Source organism: Actinia tenebrosa, unplaced genomic scaffold, assembly GCF_029948245.1.
Source record: "Actinia tenebrosa isolate PJP-AT-01 unplaced genomic scaffold, QUT_ActTen_1.0 PGA_scaffold11__36_contigs__length_13525064, whole genome shotgun sequence".
NCBI classification, from domain to species: domain Eukaryota; kingdom Metazoa; phylum Cnidaria; class Anthozoa; order Actiniaria; family Actiniidae; genus Actinia; species Actinia tenebrosa.
The window spans coordinates 12,472,286-12,499,339 of record NW_028292571.1 but is presented as its reverse complement, the minus strand read 5'-3'; the positions used below and the strand labels follow the sequence as shown (position 1 = coordinate 12,499,339).

Below are 27,054 nucleotides of genomic sequence, written 5' to 3'. Positions count from 1 at the left end.
CCCGGGGAGTTTCGAGCGAAGGGAGAGTTTGTCGAGCACGGGTACAGAGGGCGGCGGACAGTTTGAAAACGTCTAATAAAATAGTCGTAAGTTATTATGTTATTCATTGCGTAAACAATTCATTTCCTTTACTTGGTGAAAGCGAAAGCAGTTCTTGCTCAAGCACGCCAATCTTGATAAAAATAAAAATAAAAATAAATAAAATAAACACCAACTGTCGATATGTAATGGACCATATTCACTTGAGTGAAATGTTTTTCCATTTCAGACCACGTGTCATTATCTTGACACTAAGATCATTTGGATTATTTGTTTGACAAATATGATACTCTCGTGCTATTTTCAAAAAAAAAAAAAAAAAAAAAAAAAAAAAAAAAAAAAAAAAAAAGAAGAAGAAGAAGAAGAAGAAGAAGAAGAAGAAGAAAAAGAAGATTTTATAATGGTTTCTAGGGTGGCAAAATCTCTTAGGTACGGACCATTCCTGCACAGAATAAATTGCCCCCCCCCCCCCCCCCCCACCCCACCTCAAAAATCTAATGGTCGTTATTGCCAAAAATAACATGGCCAGAAATTCCGAATCACTAAGGGAGGAGCTTAATGCGTCATCAAATTACTAACGTCAATCACTATGTTTTAATCCCTGTATTCTTATTGGCTCAATCACTTTGCTCAATTTGCATTTTTCGAAATGACAAAGAGAAAAATAAGAGAAAAATGTTTCTATAGCGTGCTAAACAGTTTATCAACAGAAAATTCATTGCCATAGTTAAATAAGAACGGAAGGGAAAATTTATGAGGTAGAGAGACTGATAAGTTGCCGTCTTGGATATGCAAGGTAATAAAATGAGTTATTTTATAGCTTATATCAGGGCCGTAACCAGAACTTTTACAGGGAGGGTGCACATCGAATAAAATCGGACCATTGATCGTTTTTTTTTTTATCAACTCAGTGGCGTAACTAGGGATCTTGCAGGGAGGTGCACAGGCAATGATTTGCAGAACTAAAAAGAAGAAAAAAAAGGTAACCAAAAGAAAGCAGAACAAAAAAAAAAAAAAAAAAAGAGAAAAGATGGATGAGCGGACATTAAGCTTTCATGGGGGGTGCACGTGCACCCTGTTCTCCCCCCTGGTTACGGCCCTGTATATAATATATATTATTTCAGCAGCTTTAATGAGTTCAGTGTTCTTTGTCACTTAGGAAGAATAATTGGTTGATCTGCGAAGGATAGCCAACAATTTTGAAATTTAGAAAGATCAGACATTAGGCTGTTTGAAAGTTGCGAAATCGTATTTCTCGCGAATTTTGCCCGGGTTTCTCTTTTTAGCTACCAGCCTGGTATCTGTCATATTCTAAGAACGCCTTGAACAACTAAGTATTGATATACGAAGAACTGGTGCAAAGAGGGAAAGTTTTAGTAAAGTTTTCGGGTTTTCTTTTCACGGCGTTGTCATAAGGTTGAAGCTGATTTTTGGAGTTATGTTTAAAGAAAATGTGAACAAGAGACTGAACTGTCGGAATGACATGCATATGAAGGGATTTACTTTGCACAAAATCAATAAATACTCTCCGATGTACACATGTTTGTGCCAAATTTTGAAAATAGCGGTCATGTTCTGCCTTAATAATGACACTTTAATAGTGCTCTTAAACCGAATCAAGGATTGTATTTGTTTCTACGAAACAACAGTTATATGACAATTCAAAAGGACATGCATATGAGAAGTTTAAGACCTTGAGCATCGAGAAAAAACTACAAAACCTGTGAGTACCTATATTTTCTGTATTTATTCTTAACCTTGTCTTTAAAGGTCTAGTGACCCTACTGCGCAGGACCATTCGGAAATTCTGGTCATGAATTTTATGATGGTTTCTAGTGTGGTAAAATCTCGTATGAAGGCGTATCAACTGCTTCGTCCTCACTGGTTTTTGTCAAAAATTGCTTTTATGATTGTTCTGGGTGGTAAAATCTCATAGGAAGGCGTATCTACTGCTTCATCCTGATTGGTTTGTTCCCTAACAGGTTCATAGTGCGTATCAATACTATTATTCAAGCCATCATCATGATGAGAGGCAGCCTGCTTGATGTGTTGCGGCGCGTTCTCAAAGAATTCTCCGTTTTCCAGGGGCAATCGTTTTTCAGAATTCAAACTTTGGTATTCGTTGTCCTTGCCAATCTTCTTGAGCGGCTGGTAGTCGTCATGGTTACTGTGGTCGTCACCTTGACAACCCTTGTCACGGCTTTGTGGTTTAAGATCATCTTTTAGTTTGTTTTCATCTGTACCACCATATTTTCTATTCAAAGGCTGATATAAATCGTTGGCGCGGTCACCAAGGCCCATATAGTGAGTCGCCATGGCAACCGTTTTGTTCTTCGCGTCGTTCGGTTCAAGATGTTGCTGCTGACCAGTTTTTGTGAGGCTCTGGTAAGTTGGGTCAAGTTTTCTATCGTTGTCATTGCCGTCTACTTTCAGTGACTGATAAACACTAGCGCTAACAGATTCACTGTTGGAGGAATCGTTTCCATGGTAATTGCTCTTTTTATGAAGAGATTGGTATGCATGCTCATCTCCAACCCCTCCGCGGTTATCAATACCCATGTAATTATTCTCCATAGCATTGTTGTTGTCACGTTTCTTTTTGGTTGTAGTTTGTAGCTCAATTGAGCTCGCAGCATCAGGAAATTCATAAATGGGTTCAGTAGGTTGTCTGTGCATGGGCTCATGTTGTCTTTTTCTATAAACCCAGTAACCAATGGCAACGATAATGGATAGAATGATGATAAGACCAACAATAAAACCAGTAATAACACCTGGATGAACAAAGCTGTCCTGCTCACCAAATTGATCTTTATTGGCAGTTGGGTCAGTAGGAAGAACTGTAAAAATCAAAAATAGGTTTTTAACAAAAAAGTTTGATATAATGTAATTCTAGACTTAGGGTGATTCTAGCGATCTATCGGTGATTGTAGTCATTCTGAAGGGGGTGAAGAGATAAAAGCCGTCATGTCTGCCATGTCTATAGTATATATTGCGGTGATGAAGTACGAGAGTACCATGACGTGTGGTCAGTTACGTATAGGGCGATTCATTATGCAAAAGAGGGAAAGAGAACACAGGAATCCCATTACGCCTTTACTCACGTTCTTCGCAGTATTTGCCGCCAAATCCTGGTAAACACGTGCAATTGCCGTCTACTACGTCACAAGTGGCATTATTCATGCACTTACAGGACTGTGAACAGCCTTGTCCATACGTACCAACAGGGCATGCTGGTAAAATAATGATTCGGTTATAAGAAATAGTTGATAAAACAACTTCAGTAGGAGCAGAGGGAGAGTCCCAGAGCTTGCAGCAACGCCCGCCTTCCCGCCAAATCCACAATAAATTCATGAGTGTTATTCATGCATCAAGAGGTATTCGAAAGAGCGTTACGATATAAGCCATGAGTCGTAGTTGGTGGACCCATGGAAAGGGGATGATTAATTTATATAGCGACATTTACAGGAGCTCAATGGCGCTTTACGAGATCAGTGGAGGACTTTACGGGCTGCATATTAAGGCGCTAGTAGCAGCCGTGCAGCTTACGACCATGAGTGATATGTTAGTATGTTAGTATTATGCCTCCACATTGGGAAAGCCATATGTATATATAATAAAGTTGGAACCATTCGATCCCATACGGATTTCCAAACTATAACTTACATAACAGTAAATGTCTGCGGTAATTATGCCTCGGCTTCCTCCATAAAAGTATCATGCAACTAAAACTATCTCTCAAAAGGGGTTTTCTTCGATTTTCCTCCCTCTGCCGACCTTAAAATGGTACTGAATTTCACGCAGTGCCCTTAGAACTGCCCAGAGGTTGTTTCAGGGTTCAATTAAACTTTAGTTATTATTTTCCCTCCCTAAAAACATCTACTTACTTTCGTTGCAGTAAGCACCTTGAAGACCTGGTTTACAGTAACAGGTGCCCGTCACGTGATCACATACACTAAGCATGATTTCATTTTTACATTGACATTTTTCTCTGCAATTGAACCCAAATGTACCGACAGGACATTCTGAAATGAAACCAAAATTCCATAAGAATAAAATAGCTGTAAGTACTTTGTATTAAGACAGAGAATAAAAGGTAGTGTGTGCACTCACCTCTGGGGTCTACACTTTGATTACTGCATTTGGTATCACAGGTGGATAGAGTTTGTTGATTCTTGCTTTTGATTTAGGGGTTTTATTTTCTTCGAGATTTTTCGTTCCTTCTCTCTCCACAAAACCAATATGAACAATTCCAATTTCAATTGTGAGGTTGTTTCAGGGTTCGTTCTGTGAGTTAGCCGTGCCCTGACTTTGAAAGCCACATTGGCCAAACAACACTATTTTGTTACTTTTAAAAGCATATGCATGCTCACCTACCTTTTTCACACCATTGACCAGTATATCCATCATTGCAGGTACACGCTCCTGTCATGTGGTTACATTACCTGTTTGACACCGTTCACCAGTATATCCATCATTGCAGGTACACGCTCCTGTCATGTGGTTACATTACCTGTTTGACACCGTTCACAAGTATATCCATCATTGCAGGTACACGCTCCTGTCATGTGGTTACATTACCTTTTTCACACCGTTCACCAGTATATCCATCATTGCAGGTACACGCTCCTGTCATGTGGTTACATTCAAGAGTATTTGTTGATCTACAGCTACACTTGGATGTACAGTTATTGCCGTATGTACCCTGTGGACAAACTGATACCAAATGCACAAGTAAGTAATGTACTAATACACATATACTAGATTGTAACGACGTTCTCTTGGGAATATATAAGATTCTTTACTTGTATGGGTGTTACTCATAATAATTTTATATCTTTATTTCATTATTATTATTATTATTATTATTATTATTATTATCATATTAAAGAAAAAAGAGTCCTTACACAAGGTGCACTCGCGTCCAGTCCATCCCGGTTTACAGTAGCATGTGCCGTTCACGTGATCACAAGACACTGTGTTTTCTCTATAACACTGACAGGCTGATACGCAGTCTTCGCCATAAAAACCTTGCTTACATGCTAAAAAAATAGAAAAAGAAATGGATATTGGTCAAAACGTTCAAAAGGTTTTTTATGTTTGCCTTTAAATAATCATGTGTGTAATACCTTTTTCACATTGGTTCCCCGTCCATCCTGGTGAACACAGGCAAGCACCGGTCACGTGATCACACGACGACTGATGCTGACAAGTACACATACTGTTGCAGTTTAAGCCAAACGTTCCCTTTGGGCACCCTGTGGCAGGTAAATCAGGACTGGTTACAGAATATCCAAGTAAATCGAAACAAACATCATATGATAATGATATACTAACCTTGTTTACAAAGAGCACCATACCAACCAGCTGTACACGAGCAGACTCCAGTCACGCGGTCACACGTAGCACCATTCGCACATTGACAAGTAGATTGACATTCATAGCCGTATGTACCTTGTGGACAAGCTGGGGGAAAATGTAGACAAATTGTGAGACTCCCAATTGTTTAAGAGTGAGAGACAAAAAAGTTGTCAGTTGCAGAATCAGCAAGTTTCATACCTAGGCATTTCGGTCTTGAATACCCAATTGGGCAGATACATACGCCTGTTATTACATCACAGAGATTATTATTGCAGCTACATTTTTTTTGACAGAGGTTACCATAGCGACCAATTGCACAAACTGTCAAAAAGAAAATAAGTACAAAATGAGTAAATGACGAAATGAGATAAGGGGTTCCTCTATGAAATGCATTACCAATTCTTGTAAAGCATATGTCACCGGCAAAGCCTTCCTTACACAAACAGAGCCCTGATAAAGCATGGCATCTAAAATGAAAGCGTCAAATAAATGAAATGACAAAATGAATATGGGTAGCATGGGTGGGTAGCGCTGAGAGCGCTCGCTTCTCATAATTGCGACCCTTGTTGAAGTGTCCGCCGGTCTCGGCGTCGTATGTAAGTAGAGTTGTTTGTTGGTTCTCCCTTGTGCTTCAAGGGTCTTTTCTCCGGGTTCTCTGGTTTTCCTGCCTCAATTACTTAACTCCAATTCGATCATGAAACAAGAGGCACAGGTTTCTTAGCCACTGGCTATATAGTGCTACCCTCGTTAAAACAAGAACGGTTGAAATGGTAAAATTAAATATTGTTTTTCTCAATTATTAACGCCATTTACCTGTCAGTTAGCGTCCTGTTACAATTACATTGATTTTTGCATCCCACACCAAAAGTCCAGCGACCGCATTCTGTTAAAGAAACAGGAAATTTTCGACAATTCAAACCTAAAGATTGTAAATATAGACACCTTTTTCATACTTACTGATGTCACACAGTTCCCCCTGCCACTCCCCCACGCATATACAACGTCCTGTCACGGAGTCACACGATGCACCATTCTGACATAAGCACTTTGATTGACAGTTTTTCCCAAAGTAACCAGCCGGACATGGATTGTTACACTCAACACCAGTCCACCCCGGTAGACAGTCACATGATCCATCCATCTTGCTACATGTTGCATTGTTCTGACATTTGCAGGACGCGTTGCATCCTGGTCCATATTTTCCATCTGGGCATTGTTTACCACAATTTTCACCAATATATCCAGGCTGGCAGCTGAAAAACATCATAAAAATGACAAAATCTTAGAGACATTTATTATTACTGCAGTCATAATGTGTCTAGAGGATTTCCGACTCAGTGAAAAATGGTAGGGCCCACGTCTTGGTAATGAAATAAAGGACACTTTCCAAGGTAATTACAGCAAACTCGAGCTTACTGCTAATTCAGTCAAACCGCTAGCACACGGCCATCCCCCGTATCGAGTTTTTCATAGTTCTAACAAATATATTATTTTAGCACTTACGCGCACTCCCCTGTGAATGGATTACAGGTTCCCCATTTTGTGCAATTGCAATGTACTTTACATCCAAGACCTCCGGCCCCGCCAGCACACTGTTTTTCACAAAACTTGCCCTTATATCCAGAGGTGCAGTTACAGAAACCATCTATCGGTGAACACGTGGCATTGTTCTGACATGCGCATTTGTCATGGCAGTTGTGACCATATGTTCCTTCTTCACAAAGATCTTCACATCTGGTAAAGAAGCGTTTCTCAAAATTAAACAAATGATATGTAGCAGAGGGTGCCTTACGTAGAAAGTGGGTTTGCTCTCCAGTAAATTTCACCCATGGGAATCAAAATGATCACTCATTTGCTCTCAATGAATTAATCAGCACTTGATTACTGAGCTGCAAAGGACCTATTGGCGATGCTGCATCACCTGTGCCGTATAGGTATATATACATGTTACAAACCTCTTTCCTCTGTAACCAAGTCTGCAGTCACATACTCCAGTCACGTGATCGCACATTGCACCATGCATACAGTTTAGGCATGTTTGTGCACAACGGTATCCATATGTACCTTCGGGACACTTTTGGTTACATATGTCTCCCTAAATATGCAACGAAGAAAGAAAAGTGCTTAAGACACCTAACACAATCTTTTTAGTATCGATTCTACATAAAGTCAATAGCTGAATGGTAAAATATTTGTATATGATTCGAGTAATGCATCTTGAAGATGTAAAAAAATAAAAAAATAACTTTTTTATATCACGTGATGCCTCTATTGACTTTAACCAAGATAATTTCAAAATAAAAAAAATTCGTCATTTGTTTTCACTTTAATGCAACTAGATTCATTGTAACTTAAGATAAATGGAAGTTGTACAAAACTGGTTCACTTAACACCTTATACGTAATTACCGTCCATCCAGCTGTACAATTACACGTGCCGTTCACGTGATCACATGAAGCTCCGTTCAGACATGCGCACTTCACTGCACAATCCTGTCCATACCAACCACGAGAACATCCTGATTCACAGCTGAAAGAACAGGAAATGAAATAGTTACAGTTTGGTATCCCTGTGGTTTGATAGTCACGCCATTAATAGTCATGAAATAAACTTACTGCTGTCCTTGATATCCAGCTGCGCATGTGCAGTTACCATTAACAGGGTCACATGTCGCTCCATTAAGACACATGCATTCGTGTTGACATTTGTCACCATAGTAACCATGTCCACATGTCTTGTTGCAGTACTGTCCCTCCCACCCTGGGGTACACGTACACATACCAGTGTGGGGAGAGCATTTAGCGTTATTTTGACAGAGACAGTAATGTCTGCAGTGTGGTCCCCATTTATGTGAAGGACAGTCTGATGAAGTAAGAAAAGAAAATTAACACGGACCATATTGAGAAAGATAACAAAGATGTTAGTAGTACAGTGCTGGCACATACCTCTTTCGCACAGTTTTCCATAGTAACCTGAGTTACAAGAGCAGTAGTCTGGTTTGGAACACCTGCCATTCACACAAGGCTGAGTACAAATAGCTGAAAACAGAAACGAACCTATAAGGATTTTCTTTTCGTTGAATGAACAAGCATACTCTCTCCCTTCGTTCCATCCCTTACAGCATTGGTATTGTTTTCTGTAGGATATTCTAGTGACTACCCTAACATTAGGTTATTTACCTTTGGTACACTGATCTCTCACTTGACTCCATCCCTTACAGCATTGGTATTGTTTTCTGTAGGATATTCTAGTGACTACCCTAGCATTAGGATATTTACCTTTGGTACACTGATCTCTCTCTTGACTCCATCCCTTACAGCACTGGTATTGTTTTGTGTAGGATATTCTAGTGACTACCCTAGCATTAGGTTATTTACCTTTGGTACACTGATCTCCCACTTGACTCCATCCCTTACAGCACTGGTATTGTTTTGTGTAGGATATTCTAGTGACTACCCTAGCATTAGGTTATTTACCTTTGGTACACTGATCTCTCACTTGACTCCATCCCTTACAGCATTGGTATTGTTTTCTGTAGGATGTTCTCGTAGCTGTTCGATAGGCAGCCCTGTAAGCAGTCCTATGTACATTAAGAAAAAAACTCTATCAGCCCCATAAATCAGGAGTGCCACGCTGCGACGCTATAACATCACAATTGTTACCATGTTACCTGTATCGAGTGCATCTACCCCAATTGAATATTCCACATTTATAATTTGACTTGTGTCTGTATGAGACTTGATGTGACTGTGCGTAGGTTTGACTAAAGCTAAAACATAAAAAGAATAAGAAAATACAGTCATGATGCTATACCATACAAGGAGCTAGGACCGTTGTTTTTTCTCACTCCTTATGCAATGCAAGGGCAAGACTTGTTAAGCTAAAATAAATAAATAAAATAATAACAATAATAATAGTTATAATAGTTATAATAGTTATAATAGTTATAATAGTTATAATGATAATAATAATGATAATAATAATAATAATAATAATAATAATAATAATAATAACAACAATGCTTATACAGGAAGCTCTCATCACAGGCCCGTAGCTAGGGTGGTGCAGGGGGTGCGTTCGCACCCCCCCTCCCTCCACGCGAGCTAAAGGTCCGCTTTTTAAGCAAGTGAGATTTTGGCTGGTATGATATTTTCACGTAAAACTAAGTAAAAAAAATCAATTTTACTTTAATAATTTATCTATACCTATGCGTCCTATGGGACTTTAAAAAAATTAAGTATATGGTTGGTCCACTTTTTGTAAATTAGCACCCCCCCAACAAAAATCCTAGCTACGGGCCTGCATCATCAAGGTGTTTATCAGAGAAAAGAAAAGTGGTTATGGGGAAGCATAACAATGGCAATTAAAACCAGAAATTGTTCTCCCCTTGTTTCTCATAATGCCCTTACAACGTTCGTCTTCACATCACCTATTGATTATTATTCGTTTCTTTACCCATTACTTGCAACAACAGTATTGTTATCTGAATGAGGTTCTCGCAGTTGTTCGATATTGAGTCCTGCAAAAAGTTCGAGCAGGGACGGCGGAGCTTTAGTCCTCCCCTCCCCTTTCATCAGAATAACACCTTATTTTCTCTTGGTTAGAGTTTCGCTGTGAAGAAAAGCTGAGGATAGTATAGCCCCCACTTTTATAAAAGCACTCCTTAGCCCCCTCCCCTTGAGTGCCCCGCCATCCCTGCATGCTTTGGGTATAGTTTGTATCTTTATTCCCCTTTCCCTCTTGCATTTTCAGATTTAGTTGTGGTATGAAGTTTTCTTTGTAGCTTCCCGTGAAACTAATGATGTAAACATTTAAAACAAATACTACTTAAGGAGTGCATGGCTTAGTTTGCTATCTTCAATTAAGCGAATACATCGAGTAATATAATAATTGATAACAAATATAAGACCCTGGTAGAGATAAAGCTCTCTTACTTATTCACCTTCACTTCCCTAGCTTTCCCTAGTTACTTATCAAGCTGGACGAGGCAAGAGACATTTAGTCTGTATATCGTATAGACCCTTTTGATAATACTTACGATGCTTTTTTTATGTTTGACGTCAAATGTATTCTTTTCAATTTCATTTAAAAACAAAGCGAAATTTCAAAAAAAAATTCGAAGTCAAACGCGGACAACAGAGTCATAATGGAAAAGGGTCTTTCAGGTGATTCATCCAACAGTACCAATAACATGACGGAATAGGTTTTTGAAACTGAGGTTTTCCTCCAGCAGCATTATGCAACTATTCAATAGTATTCTTGTTTGTTATTAGCGACCTTAAGCTTTTCAAAATCTACGACATCGACGTCAACCGGAAGTGTAAAAATTTTCACTTTAGAGTTTCGCGCCCTCAAGGTCTGCCTTCCCTGTGGAACACTTCCGGTTGACGTCGCCGTCGTAGATTTTGAAAAGCTTACCTTTGTGACGCCAAAATATTGCTATAATATAATGAATATTATTGATTACATGGTTTGGGTTTCGAGTCTAAGGTCAACTTTTGATCATAGTTTTCTATTTACATGTTTGAACCTGCACTGGGTTCTTCCGTCTTAACTTGCATTCACGTCGCTTATTTTACCGTAAGGCTGCCCAAATTCTTATTTCTGGATACTAAAATGATAGACTTAGTAAGCCACATCAAACCTTGATCGAGTACTCAATATATTTGTGTTGAAAACAGGTAACACGGAAGAACTAACTTCTCTTCTATAACATTTATTAATTTACGTATTTGACAGCATTTTAGCAGCTTGTTTCTCAAGATTTCCTAGGATCTACCGAGTCCATTAAAAGCTTTGGCTAGTCATGGATATTATCATAAATATAACTACCCCAATCAACCACAAGATGACATTCATACTGACCTTACAGTCTTCGAGCAGACATTTGCTCCATTCGGTGCCAAGTTTGCTAAGCTTTGAGCCAGAAGAGATAATTCAATCACAAAGGAACTAAAGGCAAAGACCTTGACAAATCCAGGTATCATAATTACTGCATGTAGCCTTGTTTGTCACTAGCCGAGTAAACAGATCAAGAAAAAGAAAGTTAGGCAGGCGCTGTATGATACGGAAGACCTCGATTGATGTGCTGCCTTCAGCTTTGATGGCTACTACGTATCGGAAGTGGAAATAGTTAAATATTAACAATTTTTTTCTTGCCGGACGTCTGACGTCTGAAGAATTACCTGTTCAATTCTATCACTACGTTAAACATCCTCTGGGGTGATTTAACTGAATCGGTGTACGACTTAACTGACAGATCGAATCGGAATATAGCGACAAACCCACGAATGCAAAGAAGGGACTGACTGACGGACGGATGTACTGACAGTGAATGTTTGCACTGTCTATCTGTCTGTCTGTCTGTCTGTCTGTCTGTCTGTCTATTTATCTCAAGGTATACACTTATTTCAATAAAGTTAGTCACCAAAAAACCTAGAAAGCTGAGATCACTGAGGATCATAGGAAACTTTTAACATCAAACGATTAAAGCTTTTGATTCAATTTGCAGCTTGAGGATGCTCAGAAGAGGTAAGACTGTAACTGGCAAAAGACCTAAAATCCATCAACAGTTATCAAAAAAAAAAACGGTTGAAACACGTAAAATGTAACTACCCATAATCCTTGTTGGTCTCACCTTTGTAGCTTTTCAGGCGACTAACTTTATTGAAATAAGTGTACACTTGTTTTAAGAAAGTTGGTCACGGCACCTGAAAAGCTACAAAGCTGAGACCGACAAGGATTATGGGTAGATACATTTACAGGTTTCAACCGCTTGATAACTGTTGATGGACTTACCAGTTACAAGTTAACCTCCTCTGAGTATCCTCAACTGCTGCAGTTTGTGTCAAAAGCTTTACTTGTTGGATATAAAACATTTCCCCATGATTCTCAGCGATCACAGCTTTCTAGGTTTTTGGTGACTAACTTTATTGAAATAAGTGTATCACATCGTAGACTTGCCCCAAGTAGACCTCTCTTGTCTCCCGAGGAGTTTTATATTCGAGAGAAGCGAGAATTTGTCGAGTGCGGCGAGTGAGACGCAAAGGGCGCCGGACTTTGAGAAAGTCTAATAATATCGTGGTAAGTCATTATATTATTCATTGCGTAGTCAAAAGACCTTCTCGATCGGCTTTGGCATAATGTTTCCAATTTTAGACCGCGTGTCATGCTCCTAAGATTGAGTGGTATCCATATTCATGCGTCTTCTCGTGCACAACCGTTACTGCAATTTTCATATGCAAATATTTAAATATGCAAACTCTGTGTTTGCGAGCTGCACGCTGAAATTTGGTTTTTCGCTGCCGTCAATCGAAAATATGAAAGGTACCGACTGATTAGGTTTGATTGATGGCAGCAAAAAAATCAAATTTCAGCGTGCAGCTCGCAGAAACAGAGTTCGCATGTTTATGAAAATTGCAGTAAGCAAAGAAATGATACTCTTGGAAATGACACGTAGTCTGTAGTTTGTAATTGCGAAAAATTTACGCGGAAGCCGATGGAAGAGGTCTATCGTAGCTTATAGCGCTAGTTGCTGTGACGTAGGCTCATTGCGTTGCCGAGATCGATTCGCTGATGAAACAAAGTAAGTTGTCGGTACTGTTGCTATAATGCTATCATGTCTTGGGGTAGTACTTATGATTCGCACATCAACAAAATTCAAGTAAAACAAAACCATATCATTCGACGTTTTTTCTTTGCCTCACCTTATGGAAAAGACACTTAAAGCGCCAAACCACTTTTGAATTTATTGGATATTTTATCTGTCGAAAATATATATACCGTCTTAAAGTGTTGGAATTTATGCACCTCTGGCATAGTGCAAAACTACCAGCTGTATTCAATGTTTAAGTATGCCAGTCAGGTGCATTCATATAACACCAGATATGCATGCAAACAAAACATGTATAAACCAAGAGTGAGAACAAATATAGGCAAGCAAACTGTATCACTTGCTGCTGTTGATCTTTGGAAAACACTGCCAATGCATATCAAAAACTCATAAACATTCTCCTTTAAAAGAAAATTAAAACACCACCTTCTTTCAAATCAGAGATTGTAATTATTTCTAGCGTACTATATAATTTTATCTCAACTAGAGTTCTATTCTCCTTTTTCTTCATTTATATGATATTAATATATATTTCAGTATCTTGTATATCTGATAGTAAGGGAATCAAAAATCTATCCTGTACACTTCAGTCACCAACGCTTTTTCGTATTTTCCCCCCATTTTTGAGAAATTCTTAAGCCTTTACAGCGTTTTAAAGTACGCAAAAAACCAGTGTCCAGACACTCGCAACATGTCAGCACCGTGTCACAAGGAGTCCTGGTACGAGAAAAATATACGTCATCGGGGTGAGATGTCATGCGGCCTGTTGTATTGCAATGCTTTGTACAAATTTCGTAAGAAGTTATTTTGTTTCATAAAATGCCTAAAAATATTGTGTTGTAATTCACTGTAAAAGTGAATCCAGCTTGAAAGAAGGCATAGCTTTGATTTTTCCACCCCGATGACGTATTCGCACCAGTCCCCCGAATGAGCGGAGCTGTTATGAAAACCGGGAATTTAAAATCTTTTTAAAAAATCAAGAATTCGTTCAATTTCTTTTTTTAAATTATTTTTCGTTATTATATATGTATATCTCCACTTCCAAATAGGGGAAAAAAACACTTGAGGTGCACTTTTAAAAAAATATGAAAAGGCTGGGGACAACTATAAAACGTCACTGTTTATTTGTCGTCCAGGCTCAAATATCTCAACTAATCTCTATTCTCAGTCTGTATCGTCATATGCACAAATGATATGAATAGAAATTACAGTAATTTTCCTCATCACTCTATTATAGATATTTATTATACATTTATATTATATTTAAATTAAATTTCTCTATATTGTCACCAAATGTAATTAATATTTAAGAGCAATAAACTTCCGTTCTGTTCAATGGTTGCGTGACAAACAAGACAACATCACAATTATGCTAAGAACCATCTAGCGCTATAGCAATAGCAAGAGGAAAATAATGAACTAGTTCATTTTTCATTGGTAATAAAAATAATTGATAACTTGTAAACTCGTTGTGCAATATTTTTCTAAAGTATGAAATATGTTTATATGTTTATATGACATATGAAATATGCTATTTATTCCAAAGTATGAAATATGTTTATATGTGCATATGACATATGAAATATGCTATTTATTCCAAAGTATGAAATATGTTTATATGTGCATATGACAAATGAAATATGCCATTTATTCTAAAGTATGAAATATGTTTATTAGATATGGACTTCGATCATCTTAATCCAACTGAGAGGGCTCTTATGAAATCATCGTAATATATGTTTCGTCCTCCTCTAATGGGCTGATTTCATACTGAGGCTCAGAGATCTCGGGTACACGAAATACATTATCGCACGGTGCCGGGGATTCAACTTCACCAGTCGAGTGACCTTTGGACGAGAGACCTTGATAAACGTGATTATCCCTTTGCTCAATTATCAAAGACTGGTAGTCACCATGGAAACCCTTGGGGATACCATGACAATGTTCTTGGTTGCCATAGATACCGATGCCGGTAAGCTGAGAGTCCTTCAAATTTCTATCAAGAGATTGATGAAAATCTTGGTTGCCAAGTCTACCAGCATTACGGAGGTCAGTATGATGCGTTTCTATGGTTACGGTACTGACACTGACCACATGACTTTCTTTTGAGTTTTGAGCTTGGAAATTATCGTAAAATGGAGCTTGAAGTTTAATATCCAAATTAGAGTTTACTTTTCCCTTTGATTGTCGCTTCCTGTCCACTTTTGTTTTGTCCTTTTCCGTCACGGGAGGATCTTTTGTCATTTTCATTCTGCCCGATTTTTTTTGCTTTCGACATTTTATCAGTACCACAACGACAATGGTTATGATGATGATAAAACCGACACCGCAAAGCACGCCTGGTAGAAGGAATTCATATATATAGTTGTTTTGTTTTCCTCGATGAAAAGTCGTACCTGGAAAAAAGGATGGTAAGATTTAAAAAAATAATGGAAGTGGGATGGAAGTCCCTTCGGTCCCCCCTCCCCCTCACGAATTCTGGAAATTCTTCGATGCTGTGTGTCTGATGGTTTTGTTGCATGTTGCACATGCAAGGGATTCTGTAGAATTTTCAATTATTTTTCCATACTTAGTAGCACTACAAAATCTCCCCTGCCACTTCCCCACGCACTTACATTGTCCTGTCACGGGGTCACATGATGCATCATTCTGACATAAGCACTTTGATTGACAGTTTTTCCCATAGTTACCAGCCGGACATGGAGTATTACATTCAACACCAGTCCACCCGGGTAGACAGTCACATGATCCATCCACCTTGCTGCATGTTGCATTGTTCTGACATTTGCAGATCGCGGTACATCCTGGGCCATATAGTCCTCTTGGACATTGTTTACCACAGTCTTCACCAACGTATCCGGGCTGACATCTTCAAATTATAAACGGAAATACGAAAATTAGTTGTTCAATACTTAGAGGTATATTCAAACAAATGCCCAAAAGCTTTTGTGCGATAAAGTTTTATGGTACTTACGAACACAAACCAGAATAAGGATTGCAGTGTCCCCACTGACTACAATTACACTGTCTTATACAGCGGTTTAGAACCGCGGAACACCGCTTCTCGCATAGCATGCCGGTATAGCCGGGGATACAGTTACAAAAGCCATGTGGGGAGCAAGTGGCGTTGTTGTAACATGCGCAGTTTCCTTGACATTTGCGTCCCATGATATCATCCATGCATAGCTTCTCGCATCTGTTGATAAAGACGAAATTTTAGGCAAGGCAAGGCAAGGCAAGGCAAGGCAAGGCAAGGCAAGGCAAGGCAAGGCAAGGCAAGGCAAGGCAAGGCAAGGCAAGGCAAGGCAAGGCAAGGCAAGGCAAGGCAAGGCAAGGCAAGGTAAGGTAGGGCAAGGCAAGGCAAGGTCTGTGTAACCAAGCATGCATTTGCACGTGCCGTTCACGTGTTCATAAGAAGCTCCTTTCTAGCATTCACATCGTCGAGCACACCTTTCGCCATACAAACCAGAATAACATTTAAATTTGTATCTGAAAACAAGCAAATAGACCTCCTCTGCTCTAGAGCGCTCGAGCGTAATGTTGTCCCATTTCAGACCACGTGTCATTCCCTTGAGAATAATATTCCTTGTTTGAGTTGTATCCATATTCATGTGTCTTCTCTTGTGCAACCGAGCGCAAACCTTAAACAAAGAAATGATGCTCTAGGTAATGACACGTGGTCTGAAATGGGAAAACATTACGTCAGAGCCGAGGATGTCTATTGTATCTTACCTTTAGCAACTGTGGTGAATTAATTAACTAAACCAAATAATGGTAATACCCGCGAGCGCATGTTGCGCATGCTCCTTCAACGTCCACCTACCGCTGTCCTTAATATCCAGCTGCGCATGTGCATTTCCCACTAACAGGGTCACATGTAGCTCCATTAAGACACGTGCATTCGTGGTCACATGTCTTGTTGCAGTACTGTCCCTTCCACCCTGGGGTACACTTACAGACACCAGTGTGGGGAGAGCATTTAGCGTTATTTTGACAGAGACAGTCATGTCTGCAGCGTGGTCCCCATTTATGTGAAGGACATTCTGATGAAGGAAGGAAAGAATATTAACACGAACCATATTGAGAAAGATTACAAAGATGTTAGAAGTGTTGGTACATACCAATTTCGCATAGTTTTCCATAGTAACCCGAGTAACACAAGCAGTAGTCTTATTTGGTACACGTGCCATTCACACAAGGCTGAGTACAAATGACTAAAAAAAGAGATGAATCTATAAGAAATTTTTCTTATTGTTGAATGAGGAACCATACTTCCCTTACCTCCATCCCTTGCAGCATTGGTATTGTTTTCAGACGTAGGATAATCTAGTGACTACCCTAGCATTAGGTTATTCACCTTTGGTACACTGATCTCCTTCTTGACTCAATCCCTTACAGCATTGGTATTGTTTTCTGTAGGATATTCTAGTGACTACCCTAGCAATAGGTTAATTACCTTTGATACACTGATCTCCTTCTTGACTCCATCCCTTACAGCATTGGTATTGTTTTCTGTAGGATATTCTAGTTGACTACCCTACATTAGGATATTTACCTTTGGTACACTGATCTCCCACTTGACTCCATCCCTTACAGCATTGGTATTGTTTTCTGTAGCATATTCTAGTGACTACCCTACATTAGGATATTTACCTTTGGTACACTGATCTCCCACTTGACTCCATCCCTTACAGCATTGGTATTGTTTTCTGTAGGATATTCTAGTGACTACCCTAGTATTAGGTTATTCACCTTTGGTACACTGATCTCCCACTTGACTCCATCCCCTACAGAATTGGTATTGTTTTCTGTAGGATATTCTAGTGACTACCCTAGCATTAGGTTATTTACCTTTGGTACACTGATTTCCCACTCGACTCCATCCCTTACAGCATTGGTATTGTTTTCTGTAGGCTGTTCTCGTAGCCGTTTGATAGGCAGTCTTGTAAGCTGTCCTATGTACATTAAGAAGAAATCCCTATCAGCCCCATTAAATCATGAGTGCCGCATTCCGTTGCGAAACTATAACATCACAAATGCACGTTCATCAACACCGAGATAATAAAGTTCTGTTACCTGTATCGAGTGCATCTCCAGTTCAATATTCCACATTGATAATTTGACTTGCATCTGTATGAGACTAGATATGACTGTTTGTAGGTTTGCCTGAAGCTAAGGGTCATTCAAAAAATTGAGAAAATACAGTTATAATGCTATACTATAGAAGGTGTTGGCCTAAACATAGAACGCTCTCAGAAATGGATTATTTCACAGAATTGTTAAATCGTTAAACGTTTCATGTGTTTGTAGTTCTAAGAGAGACTCATTTTAGTTTTGAAGAACTCAAAGTTGATCTTAGCTTCATGTACTATATACTCAATAGATAACTTTTAGTATATTTTAGCTTTAATTGCTTTGTCTCTGTTTTTTTTTCTGTTTTTTTTTTCTGTTTTTTTTTTTGTATCATACCCATTTTATAGATTATTGCAAATTTTTATTTTTATTTATTACTTCTAATATATATATTTAGGCACTGCCTAAAAGCGGAGCTCCCAATACGGAAGTCACAGGGAGAACAATTTGAATGAAACTGAAAGGTGAAAATAAGATCGGGGAAAAAATCTTCAATTTTTTTTTATTCGAGATGAAGATAATTTCTCCCATAATAAAAACCATGCAGTGAAATTGAATCGAAATACAGTACATTGTTTTGTTTTGTTTTGTTTTTGTTTTTTTGTTTTTGCGTGAGTATACTCTCCCACTTAGGAATTTTGTATACAACTCATCACCACCCCCAGGGGCTAGTTTGGTTCTTGGAAGATTTTCTTCGACAAAATTTTCCAAGGCCGACAGTTTTAGGCTTTGAATCTCTTTTACTTAAAGAAAAACGAAAGATAACTATAGATAATCCAATACAATATCAAGTTTAGTGAAATTTACCTCGGATGTCTTTCATTGAAATCGAAAATCTGCAGATTTAGGACAAATCAAGACCAAAAAACAGACTTGAAAACTGGTTAAGGCGAGCAGAAAATAAGCTTACTTTAATAATTACGTCTTTTACAGAACGAGACGAAGTTTACATTCAGTTATACTTGACAAGAACAACTGAGACAAAATAGAAAATAATGCAAAGGCCAAGGCAAAATACAAAATGACGAATTTCTTTGTAAGTAAATTGGCGTTTGTAAATGTTTTTGAATATTTTTTAGCTTTTTAAAGTGAAAGACAAGGCCTTTATACAATAACATCTCTCAACAACACATGAATTTAAGCTCATTTTTATAATCATGCTTGCTCGAACAGCCTTAATAAACAGTCGAATATGTAAATTTATATCTAATTCAGTGATTAAATTAATTATCTGTGGAAAGATATAAAATTATAAAATCTTTATTTTGCCGATGGGACCCCGCGATAGGAGGCAAACAAAGCTGTATTTTTCTTGAACGAAAAAACTGGTTTTTGGATATGTTCTAGAAGAACATCTAAAATAACTCATGACGTGAGTTTCATTGAGAAAAAACGTAGGGCACTTGGCGTAGCAAGGGTCAGATCTATGTGTGAATACCACTCAATTCTAAATACCATCTGACCGCATTCAATAAAAAGCTAAAACCATTATTTTATACCCAAAAAAAGTCTCAAATATCTCTTCTATCAATTTATCAACATATAGTTTTCATATCTTTTTCCTATTCTGTATCAGTATCTGCACCTTCACTTCCCTAGCTTTCCCTAGTTACTTATCAAGCTGGACGAGGCAAGAGACATCTAGTCCATATATGGTATAGACCCTTTTGAAAATATCTACATTGCTTTATTTTCCATGTTTGACGTTGAATTTATTCTTTTCAATTTCATTTAAAAACAAAGAAATAATTAAAAAAAAAAAAAAAAAAAAAACCCCGCATCTTATACTCATTAATTATTCATGAGCTCATCGACCAACCAGGGTTTCTTATTTATACCACGTTCGGTAGTTTGAAACCCCCAACAAATACTACCGCACCCATTTCAAAGTTCTAGTACTTTGAAATGTTTCAAAGTCCTACTACTCGGACTTTAAAATATTTCAAAGTACTAGAACTTTGAAATAAAAACAAACATAACAAAAAGAGTATAAGATGTCGTGTCAAATACTTGTCACTGTATTGTATTAGGGTTTCAAAATCCTCGTGGAATTTCACTCGGATTTTGAAACCCCAATAGAATACAGCAACTCGTATTTGAAACATTACTTCAAATGCGTAAAATAAGGCATCATGGATGTATTTATTCGAAGTGTATTACTAAGATTTGGAATGAGTTAGACGCTAATATCAAAACCAAAACTACGCTAAAGACCTTCAAAGCTGCGATGAAAGCGCATCTTCAAGCAAGGCTTGATTAAATGCTTAACGTTTTTATTTATTGCTAGTTATGTAATTCTATTTTCGTAAATAGTTTCTGAAAAGCCCTCTTGGGAGAATACTATTAAAGTTTATTATTATTATACACCCAACACTGACAACAACATAACGAAATGGGTTTTTGAAACTGAGTGTTTTTGCCACAGCTATATGCAGCTATTTAATAGTATCCTTTTTTGTTATTGCTACATTTGTGACGCGAAATGATTAAAACTGCTTAATTACGTTAAACTGATTAATTATATGCTTTGGGTTTCGAGTCTAAGGTCAACTTTTGATCATGAATAGTTTTCTATTTACATGTTTTCACGTCGCTTAATGTACTGTAAGCCAGCCTAAATTTCTATTTAAGTTAGATTTAGTGAGCCACATCAAACCTTGATCGAGTACTCAATACATTTGTGTTGAAAACAGACCACGGAAGAAACTAACATCTCTACTATAACATTTATCTATTTGACAGCATTTTAGCGCCTTGTTTCTCAAGATTCTCAAGACTCTACTGAGTCTGTTAAAAGCTTTGACTGTTCATCATAGATATTATCATAAATATAACTACCGCCAACCAAGATGATATTCACACTGACCTTACAGTCTTCGAGCAGACATTCGCTCCATTCGGTGCCAAGTTTGCTAAGCTTTGAGCCAGAAGAGATAATTCAATCACAAAGGAACTAAAGGCAAAGACCTTGACAAATCTAGGTATCATTATTACTCCATGTAGTCTTGTTTGTCAGCCGCGTAAACAGAACAAGAAAAAGAAAGCTAGACAAGTGATGTGCTGCCTTCAGCTTTGATTGCTAGTACGAATCGAAAGTGGTAACTGTTAAATATTTACATTTTTTTTTTCTTACGGACATAAATAACTATTTGTCTCTAATTTTATCAATACGCTAAACAACCTGGGGCGATCTAACTTAATCGGTGTACGACTTACTCACAGATCGAATCGGAAATATAGCGACTAACTGACAAATGGGAAGAAGGGACTGACGGACCGACGGATGTAATGACAGTGAATGATTGCACTGTCTGTCTGTCTGTCTGTCTGTCTGTCTGTCTGTCTATTTACCTCGAGGTATACACATATTTCAATAAAGTTAGTCACCTGAAAAATAATAAAGCTAAGGCCGACAAGGATCATGGGTAGATTTTATTTTACACGTTCAACCGCTTGATAACTGTTTATGGACTTGCGATTTTTTTACCGGTTACAGTCTCACCTCTTCTGAGCATCATCGAGCTGCAGTTTGTATTAAAAAAGCTTTGCATATGTAAGCTTTTTTTGATATGGAAAGTTTCCCATGATGCTCAGTGATCTCAGCTTTCTAGGTTTTTGGTGACTAACTTTATTGAAATATGTTTATATGGCATATGAAATATGCTATTTATTCCAAAGTATGCCGAATATGTTTATATGTTTATATGGCATATGAAATATGAAATATGCTATTTATTCCAAAGTATGAAATATGTTTATTAGATATGGACTTCGATCATCTAAATCCAACTGAGAGGGCTCTTATGAAATCATCGTAATATATGTCTCGTCCTCCTCTAATGGGCTGATTTCATACTGAGGCTCAGAGATCTCGAGTACACGGGATACATTATCGTATAGTGCCGGGGATTCAACTTCACCAGTCGAGTGATCTTTGAACGAGAGACCTTGATAAACGTGATTATCCCCTTGCTCAATTCTCAAAGACTGGTAGTCGCCATGGAAACCCTTGGGGTAACCATGACAATGTTCTTGGTTGCCATAGATACCCATGCCGTTAAGCTGAGAGTCCTTCAAATTTCTATCAAGAGATTGATAAACATCTTGGTTGCCAAGGCTATCAGCATAACGGAGGTCAGTATAATGAGTTTCTATAGTTACGGTACTGACACTGACCACATGACTTTCTTTTGAGTTTTGAGCTTGGAAATTAACGTAAAATGGAGCTTCAAGATTAATATCCAAATTAGAGTTTTCCTTTTTCTTTGCTTGTCGCTTCCTCTTTCTTTTCCCGCCGTTTTTGATAGAAGACTCGACTTTTTTTTTGTCCTTTTCGGTCACGGGAGGATCTTTTGTCATTTTTATTCTGTCCGATTTTTTTTGCTTTCGACATTTTATCAGTACCACAACAACAATGGTTATGATGATGATAAAACCGACACCGCAAAGCACGCCTGGTAGAAGGAATTCATCTTTATATTTGCTTTGTTTTCCTCGATGAAAAGTCGTACCTGGAAAAAAGGATGGTAAGATTTGAAAAAGAAAATGGAAGTGGGATGGATCGATCGGAGGTCCCTTCCGTCCACCCTTCCCCCTCACGAATTTTGAAATATCATCGATGCTGGGTTTCTGTTGGTTGTGTTGCATGTTGCACATGCATCTTTTTTTTTTTTTTTTTTTTTTTTTGCTAGCTATCATCAATTTTTAAGAGACTAACTCATAGCCATATATAAGAAACGCTCTTGGTCGTTTTTGAAAAAAGAAGTAAAAAATACTTGCGGGACTTTGACAATTGGTTGGTAAATAGTGGATGGACGTTTAAAGGTACGTGGCCTCTTATTAAAAGAGATTCTACAGAATTTTAAATTGTTTTCCATACTTACTAGCATTACAAAATCTCCCCTGCCACTCCCCCACGCACTTACATTGTCCTGTCACGGGGTCACATGATGCATCATTCTGACATAAGCACTTTGATTGACAGTTTTTCCCATAGTTACCAGCCGGACATGGAGTATTACATTCAACACCAGTCCACCCGGGTAGACAGTCACATGATCCATCCACCTTGCTACATGTTGCATTGTTCTGACATTTGCAGGGCGCGGTGCATCCTGGTCCATATTGTCCATCCGGGCAAAGTTTACTACAATCTTCACCAACGTATCCGGGCTGGCATCTTCAAAATGTAAACGGAAACGTTTTCAATAATTAGTTACTTGCTGTTGTCCACAGGTATATTCAAACAAATGCCCAAAAGCTTTTGTACGATAATGTTGTATGGTACTTACGAACACAAACCAGAATAAGGATTGCAGTATCCCCACTGACTACAATTGCACTGTCTTATACAGCGGCTTAGAACCGCGGAACATCGCTTCTCGCATAGCATGCCGGTATAGCCGGGGATACAGTTACAAAAGCCATGTGGGGAGCAAGTGGCGTTGTTGTGACATGCGCAGTTTCCTTGACATTTGCGTCCCATGATATCATCCATGCATAGCCTCTCGCATCTGTTGATAAAGACGAAATTCTAGGCAAGGCAAGGCAAGGCAAGGCAAGGCAAGGCAAGGTCTGTTTTACCAGGCATGCATTTGCACGTGCCGTTCACGTGTTCATAAGAAGCTCCTTTCTAGCATTCACATTGTCGAGCACAGCTTTCGCCGTACAAATCAGAATAGCATTTGAATTTGCATCTGAAAACAAGCAAATAGACCTCCTCTGCTCTAGAGCGCTCGAGTGTAATGTTGTCCCATTTCAGACCACGTGTCATTCCCTTGAGAATAATAGCGAAGCTCCCGCGCGGGCCCAAGGCTCGCGCGTGCGGAGCACCATACTTAAGAAAAAATGGTAAACCATCGAGTTGATTTTACATGGCTTGGCTGACGTCACTTCCGTCCGTCCGTCCGTCCGTGTACACAACTCAGGAATCCCGTTTGATGTCAAAGCAAAACTACTCACAAATGCGGCTCTTAAATGCACAGAAAAAAAGCGCTTTAGGACAAGTTATAGACCGAAAACAATTTAAAAAACTTTCATGTGATGTATCAAGAAGTGTTTTTCAAGAATTCAGGCGTGTGTTTCTTAGTAAACAATCGTATATTATTATTATTTTTTGACAAGCACTTTTCTCGACGCATCGACAAATCAAAGACTTTCTCTCAAAACTTTTTATATTTCTATAGATAAGCTTAATTTATTTTAATACTGGAGGAAAAATAACTTGGAGAGCATATAACGACAACAAATATTCCTCCTTTATTTAGCTTTGTAAATCTTTAACAATTCTGTTGTTTTTAACCAAGTATCGTAAGTTTTTCGTTCAAGAAAAATGAAGCTTTGTTCGCCTCCTATCGCGGGGTCACATCGGCAAAACAAAGACGACTTTCATTCAAAAATTTTATATCTTTGTACCGATAATTTATTTAATTATTGAATGAAATATAAATTTACACCAAATATTCAACTTTTATTAAGCTGTTCGAGAAAGTATGATGATGTTATTGTATAGACCTAGACTTTCACTTTAAAAAGCTAAAAAATGTTCAAAAACATTTACAAACGCCAATTTGCTGACAAGAAATTCATCATTTTGTATTTTGCATCAGTTGTTCTTGTCAAGTTTAACTGAATGTAAATTTCGTCTCGTTCTGTAAAAGACGTAATTAAAGTAAGCATATTTTCTGCTCACCTTTACCAGTTTTCAAGTCTGTTTTTTGGTCTTGATTTGCCCTAAATCTGCAGATTTTCGATTTCAATGAAAGACATCCGAGGTAAATTTCACTATACTTGATATTGTATTGGATTATCTATAGTTATCTTTCGTTTTTCTTTAAGTAAAAGAGATTGATGAAAGCCTAAAACTATCGGCCTTGGAAAACGTTCCAAGAACAAGACTAGCCCGTGGGGGTGGTGGTGAGTTGTAAACAAAATTCCTAAGTGGGAGATTATACTCGCGCAAAGAAAACAATGTAGTGCATTTCAATTCGATTTCACTGCATGGTTTTTATTATGGGAGAAATTATCTTTATCTCGAATAAAAAAATATTGAGGGTTTTTCCCCCGATCGTATTTTTACCTTTCAGTTTAATTCAAATTGTTCTCCTTGTGACTTCCGTATCGGGAGCTACGCTTTTAGGCATTGCCTAAATATGTATATTATTCTTTGTTTGAGTTGTATCCATATTCATGTGTCTTCTCATGTGCAACCGAGTGCAAACCTTAAACAAAGGAATGATACTCTAGGGAATGACACGTGGTCTGAAATGGGACAACATTACGTCAGAGCCGAGGAGGTCTATTGTATCTTACCTTTAGCATCTGTGGTGAATTAATTAACTAAACCAAATTAATGGTAATACCCGCGAGCGCATGTTGCGCATGCTCCTTCAACGTCCACCTACCGCTGTCCTTGATATCCAGCTGCGCATGAGCAGTTTCCACTAACAGGTTCACATGTCGCTCCATTAAGACACATGCACTGGTGTTGACATTTGTCACCATAGTAACCTTGGTCACATGTCTTGTTGCAGTACTGTCCCTTCCACCCTGGGGTACACATACAGATACCAGTGTGGGGAGAGCATTTAGCGTTATTTTGACAGAGACAGTAATGTCTGCAGTGTGGTCCCCATTTATGTGACGGACAGTCTGATGGAGGAAAGAAAGAATATTAACACGAACCATATTGAGAAAGATTACAAAGATGTTAGAAGTGTTGGTACATACCAATTTCGCACAGTTTTCCATAGTAACCCGAGTAACACGAGCAGTAGTCTGGTTTGGAACACGTGCCATTCACACAAGGCTGAGTACAAATGGCTGACAAGAGAGATAAATCTATGAAAAATGTTTCCTTTTGTTTAATGAGGAAGGATACTCCTTCCCTTACCTCTATCCCTTACAGCATTGGTATTGTTTTGTGTAGGATATTTTAGTGACTACCCTAGCATTAGGTTATTTACCTTTGATACACTGATCTCCCACTTGACTCCATCCCTTACAGCATTGGAATTGTTTTTCGTAGGATGTTCTGGTGACTACCCTAGCATTAGGTTATTTACCTTTGGTACACTGATCTCCCATCTGTCTCCATCTATTTCAGCATTGGTAATGTTTTCTGTAGGATATTCTAGTGACTACCCTAGCATTAAGTTACCTTTGATACACTGATCTACCACTTGTCTCCATCCATTTCAGCACTGGTAATGTTTTCTGTAGGATATTCTAGTGACTACCCTAGCATTAAGTTATTTACCTTTGATACACTGATCTCCCACTTGTCTCCATCCCATACAGCATTGGTATTGCTTTCTGTAGGATATTCTAGTGACTACTCTAGCATTAGGTTATTTACCTTTGGTACACTGATCTCCCACTTGACTCCATCCCATACAGCATTGGTATTGTTTTCTGTAGGATATTCTAGTGACTACTCTAGCATTAGGTTATTTACCTTTGGTACACTGATCTCCCACTTGAATCCATCCCTTACAGCATTGGTATTGTTTTCTGTAGGATATTCTAGTGACTACTCTAGCATTAGGTTATTTACCTTTGGTACACTGATCTCCCACTTGACTCCATCCCTTACAGCATTGGTATTGTTTTCTGTAGGATATTCTAGTGACTACTCTAGCATTAGGTTATTTACCTTTGGTACACTGATCTCCCACTTGACTCCATCCCTTACAGCATTGGTATTGTTTTTCGTAGGATGTTCTGGTGACTACCCTAGCATTAGGTTATTTACCTTTGGTACACTGATCTCCCATTTGTCTCCATCCATTTCAGCATTGGTAATGTTTTCTGTAGGATATTCTAGTGACTACTCTAGCATTAAGTTATTTACCTTTGATACACTGATCTACCACTTGTCTCCATCCATTTCAGCACTGGTAATGTTTTCTGTT

General features: G+C 38.3%; 3 protein-coding genes across 3 annotated transcripts in view; all 3 read right to left on the bottom strand.

Annotated features, from left to right (window-relative positions):
* The window catches only part of LOC116297674 (uncharacterized), a 30,605-nt gene extending 19,083 nt beyond the window's left edge, over positions 1–11,522 (bottom strand). The window contains exons 1-19 of the mRNA XM_089027221.1: positions 11,263–11,522; positions 9,068–9,166; positions 8,874–8,977; positions 8,343–8,435; positions 8,013–8,259; positions 7,806–7,926; positions 7,353–7,492; positions 6,901–7,131; positions 6,355–6,650; positions 6,211–6,280; positions 5,794–5,864; positions 5,596–5,718; positions 5,374–5,502; positions 5,166–5,294; positions 4,944–5,078; positions 4,618–4,752; positions 3,924–4,061; positions 3,141–3,269; positions 1,922–2,876 (exon numbers count right to left, since the gene is read on the bottom strand). Of these exons, the coding sequence (XP_088883347.1) occupies positions 1,922–2,876; positions 3,141–3,269; positions 3,924–4,061; positions 4,618–4,752; positions 4,944–5,078; positions 5,166–5,294; positions 5,374–5,502; positions 5,596–5,718; positions 5,794–5,864; positions 6,211–6,280; positions 6,355–6,650; positions 6,901–7,131; positions 7,353–7,492; positions 7,806–7,926; positions 8,013–8,259; positions 8,343–8,435; positions 8,874–8,977; positions 9,068–9,166; positions 11,263–11,384 (3,467 nt within the window). The 5' untranslated portion in view covers positions 11,385–11,522. The remainder of the gene's footprint in view (positions 1–1,921; positions 2,877–3,140; positions 3,270–3,923; positions 4,062–4,617; positions 4,753–4,943; positions 5,079–5,165; positions 5,295–5,373; positions 5,503–5,595; positions 5,719–5,793; positions 5,865–6,210; positions 6,281–6,354; positions 6,651–6,900; positions 7,132–7,352; positions 7,493–7,805; positions 7,927–8,012; positions 8,260–8,342; positions 8,436–8,873; positions 8,978–9,067; positions 9,167–11,262) is intronic.
* A 2,589-nt stretch (positions 11,523–14,111) lies between these two features.
* LOC148912603 (uncharacterized) lies at positions 14,112–26,569 on the bottom strand. Its single transcript, XM_089027220.1, has 10 exons — positions 26,499–26,569; positions 25,871–25,963; positions 25,546–25,792; positions 23,434–23,655; positions 23,026–23,321; positions 21,947–22,653; positions 16,877–17,052; positions 15,984–16,205; positions 15,625–15,878; positions 14,112–15,405 (listed from the first exon to the last, which is right to left on the bottom strand). Exons 1-10 carry the CDS (start codon positions 26,533–26,535, stop codon positions 14,726–14,728), a joined length of 2,934 nt encoding a protein of 977 aa, XP_088883346.1. The 5' UTR covers positions 26,536–26,569; the 3' UTR covers positions 14,112–14,725.
* LOC148912604 (uncharacterized) lies at positions 16,337–21,939 on the bottom strand. The gene is made up of 5 exons (XM_089027337.1): positions 21,009–21,939; positions 18,086–18,181; positions 17,861–17,964; positions 17,131–17,223; positions 16,337–17,052 (listed from the first exon to the last, which is right to left on the bottom strand). Exons 1-4 carry the CDS (start codon positions 21,128–21,130, stop codon positions 17,180–17,182), a joined length of 366 nt encoding a protein of 121 aa, XP_088883463.1. The 5' UTR covers positions 21,131–21,939; the 3' UTR covers positions 16,337–17,052; positions 17,131–17,179.
* Positions 26,570–27,054: the final 485 nt, after the last annotated feature.

Bases quoted from the DNA above. Each gene is read 5' to 3' on its own strand.
- LOC148912604 (XM_089027337.1), bottom strand. From the start codon at position 21,130: ATGATACCTAGATTTGTCAAGGTCTTTGCCTTTAGTTCCTTTGTGATT. The intron at 18,182-21,008 runs GTCAGTGTGAAT...AATGACCCTTAG, and splicing joins GTCTGCTCGAAGACTGTAAG to CTTCAGGCAAACCTACAAAC. The intron at 17,224-17,860 runs GTAAATAACCTA...CTCTTTTTTTAG, and splicing joins GGGAAATCAGTGTACCAAAG to TCATTTGTACTCAGCCTTGT.
- LOC148912603 (XM_089027220.1), bottom strand. From the start codon at position 26,535: ATGGGATGGAGTCAAGTGGGAGATCAGTGTACCAAAG. The intron at 16,206-16,876 runs GTTAGTGGGAAA...CTTTATCAACAG, and splicing joins ATGGAGCTACATGTGACCCT to ATGCGAGAAGCTATGCATGG. The intron at 15,879-15,983 runs GTAAGTACCATA...TATAATTTGAAG, and splicing joins CCTTATTCTGGTTTGTGTTC to ATGTCAGCCCGGATACGTTG.